This window comes from Pollachius pollachius, assembly GCF_949987615.1.
Source record: "Pollachius pollachius genome assembly, chromosome: 2".
NCBI classification, from domain to species: Eukaryota; Metazoa; Chordata; class Actinopteri; order Gadiformes; family Gadidae; genus Pollachius; species Pollachius pollachius.
This window is the reverse complement of record NC_136935.1, coordinates 5,899,075-5,911,305: the sequence shown is the minus strand read 5'-3', so window position 1 is coordinate 5,911,305 and position 12,231 is coordinate 5,899,075. Positions and strand designations below refer to the sequence as shown.

General features: G+C 44.6%; 2 protein-coding genes across 2 annotated transcripts in view; one reads left to right on the top strand and one right to left on the bottom strand.

Moving 5' to 3' along the window:
- Positions 1 to 222: 222 nt before the first annotated feature.
- On the bottom strand, positions 223 to 8,446 carry ggps1 (geranylgeranyl diphosphate synthase 1). The gene is made up of 4 exons (XM_079759049.1): positions 7,941 to 8,446; positions 7,075 to 7,167; positions 6,866 to 6,936; positions 223 to 1,967 (listed from the first exon to the last, which is right to left on the bottom strand). Exons 2-4 carry the CDS (start codon positions 7,145 to 7,147, stop codon positions 1,161 to 1,163), a joined length of 951 nt encoding a protein of 316 aa, XP_079615175.1. The 5' UTR covers positions 7,148 to 7,167; positions 7,941 to 8,446; the 3' UTR covers positions 223 to 1,160.
- A 148-nt stretch (positions 8,447 to 8,594) lies between these two features.
- Positions 8,595 to 12,231, top strand: part of arid4b (AT-rich interaction domain 4B) — a gene marked incomplete at its 3' end in the record, with an annotated part of 38,934 nt that continues 35,297 nt past the window's right edge. The window contains exons 1-2 of the mRNA XM_079729045.1: positions 8,595 to 8,797; positions 10,851 to 10,893. Of these exons, the coding sequence (XP_079585171.1) occupies positions 10,888 to 10,893 (6 nt within the window). The remainder of the gene's footprint in view (positions 8,798 to 10,850; positions 10,894 to 12,231) is intronic.

The following is a 12,231-nucleotide window of genomic DNA, read 5'->3' as shown; positions in this document are numbered from 1 at the left end:
ACAGGTAAACATCGCACATCATGATTGTCAATTCCACAGGGTCACACAATTCAGTGTGACTAATCTATGTCATGTAATCTACAATGAGAACATTGGCAGTAATACCTTATATCAGACAGGAAGCCATGGGTCGCACTCATCTCACAGCCAGCTTGGTTGATAATGGTAGCCGGGTGGCATACTTCAGCATATCCTATTTCGAAATCAAGATGTACGGAAACTGAACATTCAGAACAAAAAAAACGGTTTTATTTCCCATGTATATGCTTTTAATTGATAGATGCAAAAATCTTCTGCAAAGCACGTTGTGCAACGACAAAGATGACTAGAATACTAGTGACTTCAGTGGGAATGTGATTAAAAAGTCATGAATGGGAAGCCAGATATGAACGTGGTATAAAGTCACTTTGTGAGGCTTGCTACCAATCAAAGCTGCAGCTCGATGGGGTGGGCCTTTACAGCAAACCTTAATGCAGCATGAAATGAACAGCAAGCAGTAGCATGTGTGCAGGATAAAAAAAAAGACAGATTAGTAACAACGATTTTTTTTTCGACGCAATTGGCACTCTGGCAGCAATATAGGTACAAATAACAAAACAATCCCATTTGGGAGAATTTCACACACACCTCAAGCGAAACTTTGTACCCGAAAAACGAATTAAGTAAACCAACCTTGAGAGTTTTCATCGGGCTACAGATACAGAAAGCGCTGTGTGTGTGTGTATGTGTGTGCGTGCAGCAAGCCCAGTAATAAGATCTGGGGTCTAACCTCATTGTTTATGGATTTGGGAAAAACCTAAAGCCACTAAAACATTTCAATAACAGCTCAAACCTTTTCGCTGAGCGCACAGTTGCACTTCTCTTGCATACACGGAACACATTGCGCAAATCAGCGTTGGCAAAACACACCCGCACGTCTGAGAGGCACTCACACACAAAAGTAACACAAACAATTTTTTGGCTGCATTTAAAACTGTTACCATTTGGGAATACAAACAGTGTTCTTGGGGTTTCTTGGACAACGGAGTCAGGAGACGGTAAACGGATCTCCCCTCGTGATCCGACGAGAGGGACCTCCGCCAGTCTGCCGGTCCGGGCACCGTGGCGCTGGCTCAGGCACAAGTGGCTCGGGTTCCCCCGGTCCTAGGAGGCGGAGGACCTCACTGGGTTTCGCCGTCGCCGCCCCCGGCCTCCGCCTCGCCGCCCCCGGCCTCCGCCTCCTGGTGCATCCTGCCCAGGTGCTTGACAAGGCTCTCCAGCTCGGGGTTCCCGCCCAGCTCCCGGATCAGCCGGTAGGTGTCCTCCTCCAGCGAGCGCAGCGTCTGGCGCGTGTAGGCGAACGAGCCCACCTTTTCCAGGTAGTCCACGCAGTAGCGCTTGATGTCGCCGTTGTCCGTGCGCTGCCGCAGGATGTTCTGCACCTGCGTGCTCTCGGGGCACGACCAGATGGCGTGGATGGTGGGGAACGAGAACTTGCCCTCCGTCAGGTCCTCGCAGAAGCTCTTGTTGTCGCTGTACTCGCGCGAGCGCAGGTTGGCGTAGTCGTCGCGGATCTGGAAGAAGAGGCCCAGCGTGTCCAGCAGGGGCTTGAGGTCGCGGCCCCAGCCGGAGAAGAGCTGCATGAGGCCCACGGCCAGGCCGAAGAGGCCGCCCGTCTTCTGCAGCACCATGGCGCGGTACTCCTGCTCGCTGGGGCAGGTGTAGGTGTCCCTCCAGTGGATGTCCAGGCCCTGGCCGCGGTGCAGCTCCAGCAGCTGGCGGGTGAAGACGCGCACGGCCTCCGGGTGCTCCAGGGTCAGCACCTTCTCCAGGCCCAGGAAGTAGACGTAGTTGGCCGAGTTGATGACGGAGGGCACGCCGTAAATGCTGTGGGCCACGGGGAAGCCCCGGCGCAGCGTAGAGCTGTCCTCGATGTCGTCGATTAGCAGGCTGGCGTTGTGCAGCATCTCCGTCACCTCGATGATCACCTGGGGAGAGGGGCGTGGAGGTAAGACGACGCTCACGCACACAGACATCAAAGTGCAAACTGACTTTCATTTGTTTTCGTTTTTTTTAGGTCACGCAGATTGTAACCACGTTTACTTAATTTGGTCGTTCCTGTTTCGCTAAAATGTCAGGGTTTGCTTTTTTCATTTGGCTGCCATTCGAAAAGGTCTGTATTGTTCGTTTTGTTTTCCACAACATTCAGAAGAAAGATGTGCCGTGACTGATCAAATAAACCATAGTATAGTGTAACAAATAATTCTTGTATTGCTCCTACACACTACGCAATCACAGTTTATGGGAGCATATACCTGAGCAATCCTGAGCAATACAATTACATTAACACTACATTAGAAGTGTGCTTTAGTAGTGCTTAGTGTGCCATGTACCACAAGCCTCCACTAGAGGGTGCCATGTCCATACTTCACCCAATCTTACAGCACTGGAGGCTGGAGTTAAAGTGCAACCAAACCAACAGAGCATAGACTTTAGCCAAAACATTAACAAAGTAATTGCCCGGCCAGTCAGTCCGACAGGTAGGATATCAGGATACATCGCTGAAGTCGAGATGCTCTGAAGGACAAGAGGTGGGGAGCAGAGAGTGCTCCAGTAGTTAAGTTAGTCGTAGAACCAGCTGTATTGGCTTTGGCTGGACATGAACTAGGGCGTCTGTGTTGATGACTAACAGCTTCTCCAGGACAAACATTCTGCGCAAAGTGTTAGTAGGCCTCGTGGCCAACACAACACCCAGTGGGTCGGGCCCCGTAACAACAACCATCACCTCAGAACACGCACGCACAACGTGACTGCAGTCCGTACACGCTCTTACAGCAGTCTTGACAATTGGACTGAGCTTCATGTCCTTGCACGCCTGGCAAACCATGACGGAAACACATTTCCGCAAAAAGGATGACCTCCGGTTACAATAACAGAAACGGCAGAAAACACAAACAATCGAAATCATTCAAAAGTGCTGCTTCGCGTCCTGCGATCCAGAAGGAATCCAATAACAGTGAGGACTGTCGCTGCATAACTCGGCGGTTTTAATGCCCTTATCATCGCTCTCGGAAGACTCCTTGATTATCACTGGGAGTGGACTGTGGATTTCATCTCCCACTTTGGCATCGCGGCAATCACTGAACCGTTATGAATGGAAAGACTCCATCACTTTCATGCGAGCTACGCTGCACTCTATTACAAAGAGGAAATGAGAAGAGGCAACGGTGGCCTAGTACATGTTTGCATGAATCCAGTCTGGTGATCTCGGCATGTCACCTGCTCTGTCCACCTCAGAAATGAGATGAAGCATGGGGAGATGGACACCGATTTCGGGCAGTTATTCAACGACACAATGGCCGTTTCTTACTTCCTTTGACTAATGGCCTGACATCATAATTGGTTCATTCAACTGCACTAGCCACCGTGTTTGTCTTGAAAACGAAGAGGATTATCTCAATGCCTGAGTGTGTGTTCATTCAAGTCAAGCGTTTTTGTCTTATCTCCATCACGATTTACATTCTCACACTCTCAGCTTCAATGGCCCACGTTCAGACAAAATAAAACAAAGAAAGCTTTATGAAAGGACACAAAAAGGAGGCAAAGGGGAGCAGTTGGTGCCGGACAACCTTATCAGGATTGTCACAAGAAACAGCTGCTAGAATGTGATTGGCTACTAAAATGTGAGCACACGCCCAGGTGGAATTCCCCCTGTTCCCTCCTTCTGCACCACAAAACAGTTAAGTTCTGCATGATGTCCACAAGCGTGTACAATTCTAAATTACTTTTATTTGAAACATCGCCTTTAGTAGTAGCACTAATAGTACAAGAAAGACTCATGAGTGTGGGGGGAGCCCCAGGGGAAGGTCCCAGCCAATGAAGGGTTGGAGAGATGGGAGGGCACAGGTTCATAAGAGTGAAGAGCTGGATGAATGCCCTTACACTACTTCTTGGGGGGGAGGGGGGGGGGGGGGAGAGACAGCAGCTGTAACTTCCTGGCAACAGCAGGCTCACGATGAGCAGGGGGCGGGGCTTCAGTCTGCCTGACAATTTCAGCGAGAATTTACCCAGCAAAACTACTACTACGACCCCGCTACATACGAACACAAGGAGGAGAGTGAAGACCAGAGGCAAGGCTAGAAGTGAACCCTTTGATACGAGAGGAATCATTTTCAGGGACAAGCCAATTCGCTTGCCACTACATCACTGTAGCGAGGGGTAAAATAAGCTGTCAGACTGCAGGGCAGAGTTGGTTGTCCGTTCAACAGCCTGACAGGGGAAGTGAGTGCCACCACGAAGGCTTTTCTTTTCAGCCACAGTTGAATATCAAAAGGGCTCATGCAAATGCAGCCTTGGGGAAAGAGCGAACAAGACGTCACAACAAAAGCTCTGTTAGCTAACAGGAAACGATAAATACATAGTGTAGAACTTTCATTACTGCAAGTGGAAGTTTGTAATGCAAAACAATTTTCCATATTTGCTAGAGCGGTCATTCAAAATAATGAGAAATGCATCATCTAGTAAGACACCAAAATATGATCTGGCAGCATATAGTGCTATATTTAGTGCTTTGTACAACTGCTGTAGGAAAATGCATAATAATCAGAGGATTCAGTGTGGAACTCAATGTATCTGACAAAATGCATAACATGGATTTCTCTGAAAGATGCCTGTGTTGTTGTTTATTTCCCTGGAGGCACATATTAAAATAGAATATAGGTGCATTATAAAAGGATAGACTTACATCATCTCTCACTTTGTCAGAGCAAACATCATCCTACACATAACTTGATGAGAGAATAACCTTGGAGAGACGGACGGAATGGCCGCACTGACACTCCTGTCATTCACTACGATGAATCTGTTAGTCATCGCTACAGCAAACAGGCCCAGCACTGACACATCCACAATGCCCCTCTTCTGAATCTAGAAGACCCCAAATGAGACCTCATCATAATCTTTCCTAATGTGGTAGACACTGGTCAGAGAGGCCTCTAATACACCATCTAATCAGTTTATTGTTATGATCATTTAACAAGCCAATGTAGAACACTGCGGAGGGTAAATCAATCCACTGATTTACACTCATTCACAGAGAGATAAATATGTTTTAAAAGATGTCCAACAGTAGGTGACATTTACCTTATAAATTCTTGAACCTGAAAAGCCAGAAAATTCACTAAGAGATAGATGAGTGCCATTAACACACACAGTCCCTGCAGTTAGCAGAATCTTAGGGTCGCTCTGCATCCACAGAGAGCCTCTTTCTCATAAGCCCAACATGTTTATTGTGCTGATAAATGTGGAAGAGAACCAGCGGAAAATGCCAGATTTGTTCAATTCTACCATTTTCAGCCATGTCTACTGAACTGGAATCGTTTGACAAATAACAACAAGAAGCGCTGGCAAGCCGGAGGGATCGCTCACTGTAGATGCCACTTGAATAGTGTGTGTGTGTGTGTGTGTGTGTGTGTGTGTGTGTGTGTGTGTGTGTGTGTGTGTGTGTGTGTGTGTGTGGGGGGGGGGGGACTGCACAAAATATATGCAGTCTCCCTTTGTGAAGTAAATCAAAAAGTAAGCAAAAGTTAGTTTTTACCCTAGTCTTTCACCAAACGTTGCTAATGCTTAAAGGTGTAGCATTCTGTATAGAAATGGTGTGTTTATTTCCAACGTTCTCAAACTACATGTCGAAAAATGCCACTGATCTTTTATGAACTGAACATGTATTTTCACATCACAAGACAGAAGGACTTGGTTGACGTTTGTATTTCTGAAGCCATCTGGCCTCTGGCCATTGTTTCTTCTGTAACACTACACCAATCCTTCTAGGCAAAAACCCAATTTGTTGGAAATGCATTCTAAGAACGGCAGTGATGGGTTAAGTGCCTAACGCGATTAATATTGATCCCTTTACCCTTTTAGTTGACAGAAAGCAATATCGGAGGGGAGGAGGGGAGGGACAGACAGCCATCTGATAAGGCTGGAGCTTGAAATCAGGAGAAAAACTAGAGAAAAGAGGTTAACCCGGAGAATATTGGTTAATTTCAGTCAATGTGGCTTCTTTTATTGAGAGGGAACCACCAGAGATCAGTTGCTAGAGACTTCTCTGTTTTGAGTGACGCTTAAGCCAATAATTCTGGCTGGCAATGAGCTTTCTGTCTGGCCTTGGCGCTGGCCTGATGCAGGCTAACACAGCTCCCTCAGTATCTCATTTCCTCTAGCAACACGTCATCTAAGCTGTCATGTGACCAGCATGTGGACACGAGACGCGAGACAAGAGCCCGGAAGATTTGTGCATAGGGAGGGTGATGTAGAACTGATGTAGCGAAAGGAAAGGTTCTGCCATGTATAAACATAACATATGTTCTCTCCACTGCTACTCTCCTTAACAGTAATAATCATGTTTTTTGTATTAGTTTTTAGTGAATCTTCATTTTTTTAACAAAACTGCTTCCATCCTATCATCAGACCACAGACATATTAACCATAGAAATAAAGAGTTCCTTGTCACTTGCCAGGACTATTTCTGGGCAAGAAGTGAAGAGCTGATAGCAAATGGTATATATTTATAGATACTGCTTTGATCTTAGCCACTGAGACCACAACACATGTGCACAAACCCATTCCTGCAAAGACGGGGTAGAAGCAAGTCGAGAACCAGCTCAGTGGTTGATCCCCATGGTTGTCACAGTTAAGATTTAGCTGGCTGGCCCATGGAAAAGGTCACAGAACTGGCTCTGAACACTGCTAGACCACTACCCTGTTTCAGTGATTCAAGTGTGGGGTTAGCAGTAGAAGACATTTACACAGCCCAATATCATCTTCACAACCTCCCTCAGCCTGTCAACATATAGTGGGTTGGTCAGGGATATAATTGCTGCATTACCTGGAGCTTGTCATCTGGAACATTCAGCCAGTGGTTGAAGGCTTGGGATAGTTTTGTCCGAACCTGTTTTCCTGCGTAGGGAGTGAAGGTATTAAGTGACGAAGAAGGGCAATTTTGTTCGGTTCTCTTAATTCTTGTCTGTGCTGAACGACTATGAATGCTGAACGGTCTAACAGGATTAAAATAAATGAAACACACCACAAACATACCTGGCAGTTGTAGCAAATATTTGTATGGCTCCAGAAGTATTCTTTCAGGAGACGATTTGGTTTTGCCATCCATTTCTTGATGTTTGAACAAATCTATTAGAGGAAAAGCCAAAGTAACCATAAGGTTCACTAGAGCCATAATTTAAAAACTGGAAGATGATGTTATATATATTAGTTAGCAAATTCAACATGTAATGTTTGTAAAGCTATTGAATTGACATTGAGGCAAGTTACACAGGTTTGGTTATAAGTTGTTACTATGACTATAACATTTCCCCAAAAACAACCATGTCAAATACTTATGCCCATCATAAGCCTATTAAAAGAGGGTATTTAATCAGAAAATACAATTTGTATGTTATTTTTTGTAAAGATGGATAATATGTCATGGAACGTACTAGGTTTTCATACTGCCTTTAATCATAAATGATGAGGTAGTTCAAAAAAGATTAAATACAATCTATTTATTGACAAAAGTTCAACAGCATGAGTCATACAATGGAAATAAAATCAATATAAGCTATAAATATGTTATATATTGAAATGGTCAAGGAAAAGCACACTATTCTTTAACATTAATATCACCATCTAAGGACGAATACCTTACTTACTTAACACTTAAACAAAGTGGCTTCACTGATGTGTCCAAGACCAATCTTACATGATGTAAATAGATATAATGTAGGTTAACATTAACATGAAGTATCTTTACTTGCTTTAAACAACTATTGGGATAAATTGACATGTAGATACACTTTCAAATTGCTGGTAGCTTTAAGAAGACATTGTAATTATCTTGACATAAATCAAGAAATGTATAATAGTTAAAAGGTCTACGGCTCAACATTTCAGTCAGCTCCACCCACCTTAGAGACTTGACAGCTTCCCTTCAGTCTGGTGGCTGCCCCTTAAGTGTTAGCCACCCTGCTAGTTAGCTTTAACACAAATGGAGGTAATGCTGCTTCGAACGGCTAATAATTCACATTCAACTTTCCTAAAGAGGCCACGCTAGGTCACCAACACACTCACGGGTTCACATCAGTGGAAACCAAAGCGAAAGAGCTCTAATGTTCAACACGCGATGACACTACTATGTCTGTACGCTACATCCGCTCCGTGGCTAACGTGGACGAGCTAGCTGGGCAGCTCCACTGAGCATGTGCAGAAAAGTGAGGGGACTTCAACGGGGATGCGTCATGTACGGTGTTTTTAAAAGACGGCGTATCCCTGTCGAAGTAGTCAACCTTCAGTTACAACGCCAATATACATATTTGCAGAGGCGGGCGAGCCTTTAATATATATCGAACTAACGCGTTAAACAGAAAAAACTACGGTAGTTGTAGTCTTTTTTTTTCTACGCCAATACGAACGAAATACATGACGTCTTGCAGTTTAAGAGCGCAGCAGCATGTGTTTTTCTACTGGGTCAACCAATGGCTGTGAAGTTGAGGTGGCCACAACAGCGTGTGAGCCAATGGGCAACCGGGCTGGAGGTGGAGGCGGGGCTTGTTGACCCATCAGTCACGTTCGGGAGGCGGGGACAAGGATCAGCGAGAGAACCGCTCGGCTAGTCGACGAGAGGCACTTTTTCCCTATCCGCATCCTACATTGACTAGGTCTAACGGACGACACGTATAACGCATAATCCCCCCCGGATTACGCACATCAATGATTCTATGGATTACTGATACATTTTCATCGAAACACAGGGGATATTTGAAAGGTAAGGTCGTGTTCCAGCCCCCGTTATTGTGAGCGTCTAGCTAGCTGCTGCTACCGCCGCCGCTGTCTCCACCAAGCTAACTTATCGCCAACTACGGCGTGGGTTTTGTTCGAGGAAACCGAGGCTCCGTCCCTCGGAAGGGATGATCGACTCGAGACACGATAGACTAAGACGTCAAAATGCAAAAAAGAACGGGGAAAAGGTTTGACAAACTTGGTGTGTAACGTCGACCCCACCGAGCGGAGCTGGGGACACTGGGAACACTTGACTGGTGGTGTCTCTGGACGGGGTCTGTTAGGACGGGGTCTGTGAGGACGGGTTACAGCGGGTGTAGTGGATCGACTGGATCCACTACACCCGCTGTAACTCGGGGATCTGATGGATACCAATGGATCCAGTCGATCCCTGAGCAGTGGGTTCTTTTGTGCCGTGGGCAGTGCTCCGTTCTCGCCTCCACGGTGCTCGTCCCGTTTGGTCGAGACCCGCTGGGCTGTGTTGTCATTGATCCGCTCCGTTGGGAGGTGCTCGACGATGGTTCATGTTAATATTTTAGTGTTATGGATAAAGTGTTATCTATCTGTCTAACTATTGCCATCCGACCAAATAGATCAGCGTGATATTTCGCGTATTTTCGGTCAGTCGTTCCTCACGATCCACGAAACAACCGTGTGTTCACTGTAGACTATAATCAGTGTCTGTGTGTGTGTGTGTGTGTATATGTATATATGTGTATATATATATATATATATATATATATATATATATATATATATGTATATATATATATATATATATATATATATGTATATATATATGTATGTGTGTGTGATCATCCTATTCGAGGGCTTCATGTCTCCGAGGCTGGTCTGTGCAATAGTTGAGGGCGGGTGACACGGTATGCTTTTGGCGTCGTTTGTTTTGATGGATCTCCGTACATGTGCGGTGAGTCAAGCTTTCCAATACATACGCAAGGACGTTTCGATATTTGCCTACTACTCCTACATGGTCCTGACCATGACCTTGTTGCGAACCGATCCGTTTCTTTGTCAGGAGCAACGCTGATCACCCTCACTCGATGAATGGTCTGCACATCTATTGACCACTCGATGCAGGGATCCCGTTGTAAAGAGAAGTGACTTGTAATGGAGGCACCGTAGTACTTATCAACTTCATTCGTGGTATATTTCAACGTGTGTGTGGGAGGGGGGGGGGAGATAGTGGCTGTCTGGCGTACCAATTGTTATTGCTCTATTTCGTGGTCGAGTAGTGTACTCAACGCAAAGAGCAGCCCACCGAGACGAGAGAGAGCCACTGACGGAATATGAACACACTGACGAGCAGTGTTTCTCCGCAAACAGACTTTTGTCTTGGAGAGAGAGAAAGAGACGGAGAGAGAGAGAGATGGTCCTGGCGTTGGCAGGTGCATCTCGACTACTAACGCATGTCCTCGTGATGTGCCAAAGTGCTCTTCGTGTAGTCGGCTGTCAGGGACAGAAATGGCGTCATCCCTGGTCCGTGCAGGGTGTATAGTTATATGTGCAATGCAGACATAAGGCACAAGCACTACGTTACCGTGGGCTGCTCTCTAAGAATGAAGCACCCAACTATTTTTCTGCCGACGTGTCCCGATGTTATTTCTCCCCGACACTGTGGTATCGTCTGATGCTCGGTGCGTTGGTGTGGACCTAAAATGAAATGAAAGCTAGTAAATAATCCATTTTACTTTTTGCCTGCTTACCCTTCATACCTGCACGCCTGGACTCTGACACGGAGCATTAAATCAACGACTTATAAGTCTAAACGAATCACTAGGGTGTGTTGTGATTTTATGTGCAATGGTGTGGCAATGTGATTTCAATGATCTTCTTGTCTGAAGACCAAACTCGGGTCAATGTATTTATTATTTTACAATGCACAAAACTTTGCCCCGATTGTCGAAAACATCAAAGAAAGACTACTCAAGATTGGCATCCTCATATCCAACCTGTAGTTTAGGCTTACAATTCTACACTTTCTCTGTACTGAACCCTCTATCCTAACTTTTAATCCACAGAGTTGTTGCACTGGTCGCCAGGAGGACTCGTTGAGAGATGAAGGTATGAACCTTTTTATATACTTCCTGAAACGTGTTAACATCTGTTGTTTACATAATAACTACTGGTTTTCAAGGTGCATTGTTTTTTTGTTATGTTTTAATTTAACTTCTTTGCACCTGTTGTACAACACACTGGAATCTATTTAGTTATTGTTTTATGGATGTGAGTATACGGCCTACCATCCCTCACTGAATGTGAGACTCGAGTTTATGACTCAAGACTCAACCTTTAGATTATATTCAACATGGTGCAGGAATTGTCGGTGGCTTCTCTTACCTAAGGAATAACAAGGATATAAGCTTTTGAGCAGTTGGTTTGTTAAATCATGTTTGTTACAGTAAATCCCACTTGAAGAATCAAGTTAAACCTAAGCCTGTTGTGTTTTTATCTTATCTGTTGCACCTCGTGTGGTGAGAGACAGTGCTGAACTATTTAGCCTTTCATTGATTGGACCCAACAGGGCTGGTAGTATTTATAACATGTTTGGTACAAACGCCAGTTGTTCGGGATTCAGAGTGGTTTGAATGAGTCTGGCTCTTTGTTTGATTGTTGTCATTTCCCCTTTGATGCAAGTCGTGCAAAAATCATGTTTGCGGGTGTGTTCTCTATTGCAGTGTGTCATCATTTTACTGAGGCTGATGGGTTTGTGCTATTCCTCTGTGAAGCAATAGGTTTGCCTTTTTTATGTTGTTACTACGACCACTTATTCTGAGTACAAGGTGACAGAAGTGTGTCACCTTGCAAGCATGCTATCGTTTAGCTTTTCATTAAGCTAGCCCTCTTTAACATCTCCTTTTAAGCAGTGACTCCAGCGTTTGTAAGGATATATTGCTAGTTGTGTGTGATGGTGGATAACAATGCATTGTGTAATTATTTTTATTCAACAACAAATGCTATTGTATATATATGTGATATATTGATATCACAATTGTTTATTCATTACAATACATTTATTGATTGATTATAAATGATAATGAATGAATGAATGTCCCTGCATGGCCAATGCATTGGTGGTTATCACAGTTCCACTTTCTGTGTTGCATTTTCTGTGTTGCACTTTCCAAAGTATTCTTAATCTTTATTTCTCTGATTCTTGTTCTCTGTATAACTGCTCTCACCTAGAGAAAAACCTTTGATCTACGATCAGATTATATGGTGCAGTGTTCCAGAAATATTTTTAAATGATGTATTGATGAATAGGTGGACTTCGGTTTCCCACAGATTTAACAAACATCGCTCAAACGCGTTAAGAGAGAGTTTATTATAAAATATTTATGGACTTCTGGCTGTTCTCGTCCACCGACTATGCTCAGTTGGGGTTATAATGAACACTTCACA

Coding starts and splice junctions, on each gene's coding strand:
- ggps1 (XM_079759049.1), bottom strand. CDS start 7,147: ATGGATGGCAAAACCAAATCGTCTCCTGAAAGAATACTTCTGGAGCCA. Junction 6,937..7,074: donor ATATTTGCTACAACTGCCAG/GTATGTTTGTGG, acceptor CTCCCTACGCAG/GAAAACAGGTTCGGACAAAA. Junction 1,968..6,865: donor TTCCAGATGACAAGCTCCAG/GTAATGCAGCAA, acceptor CCCTCTCCCCAG/GTGATCATCGAGGTGACGGA.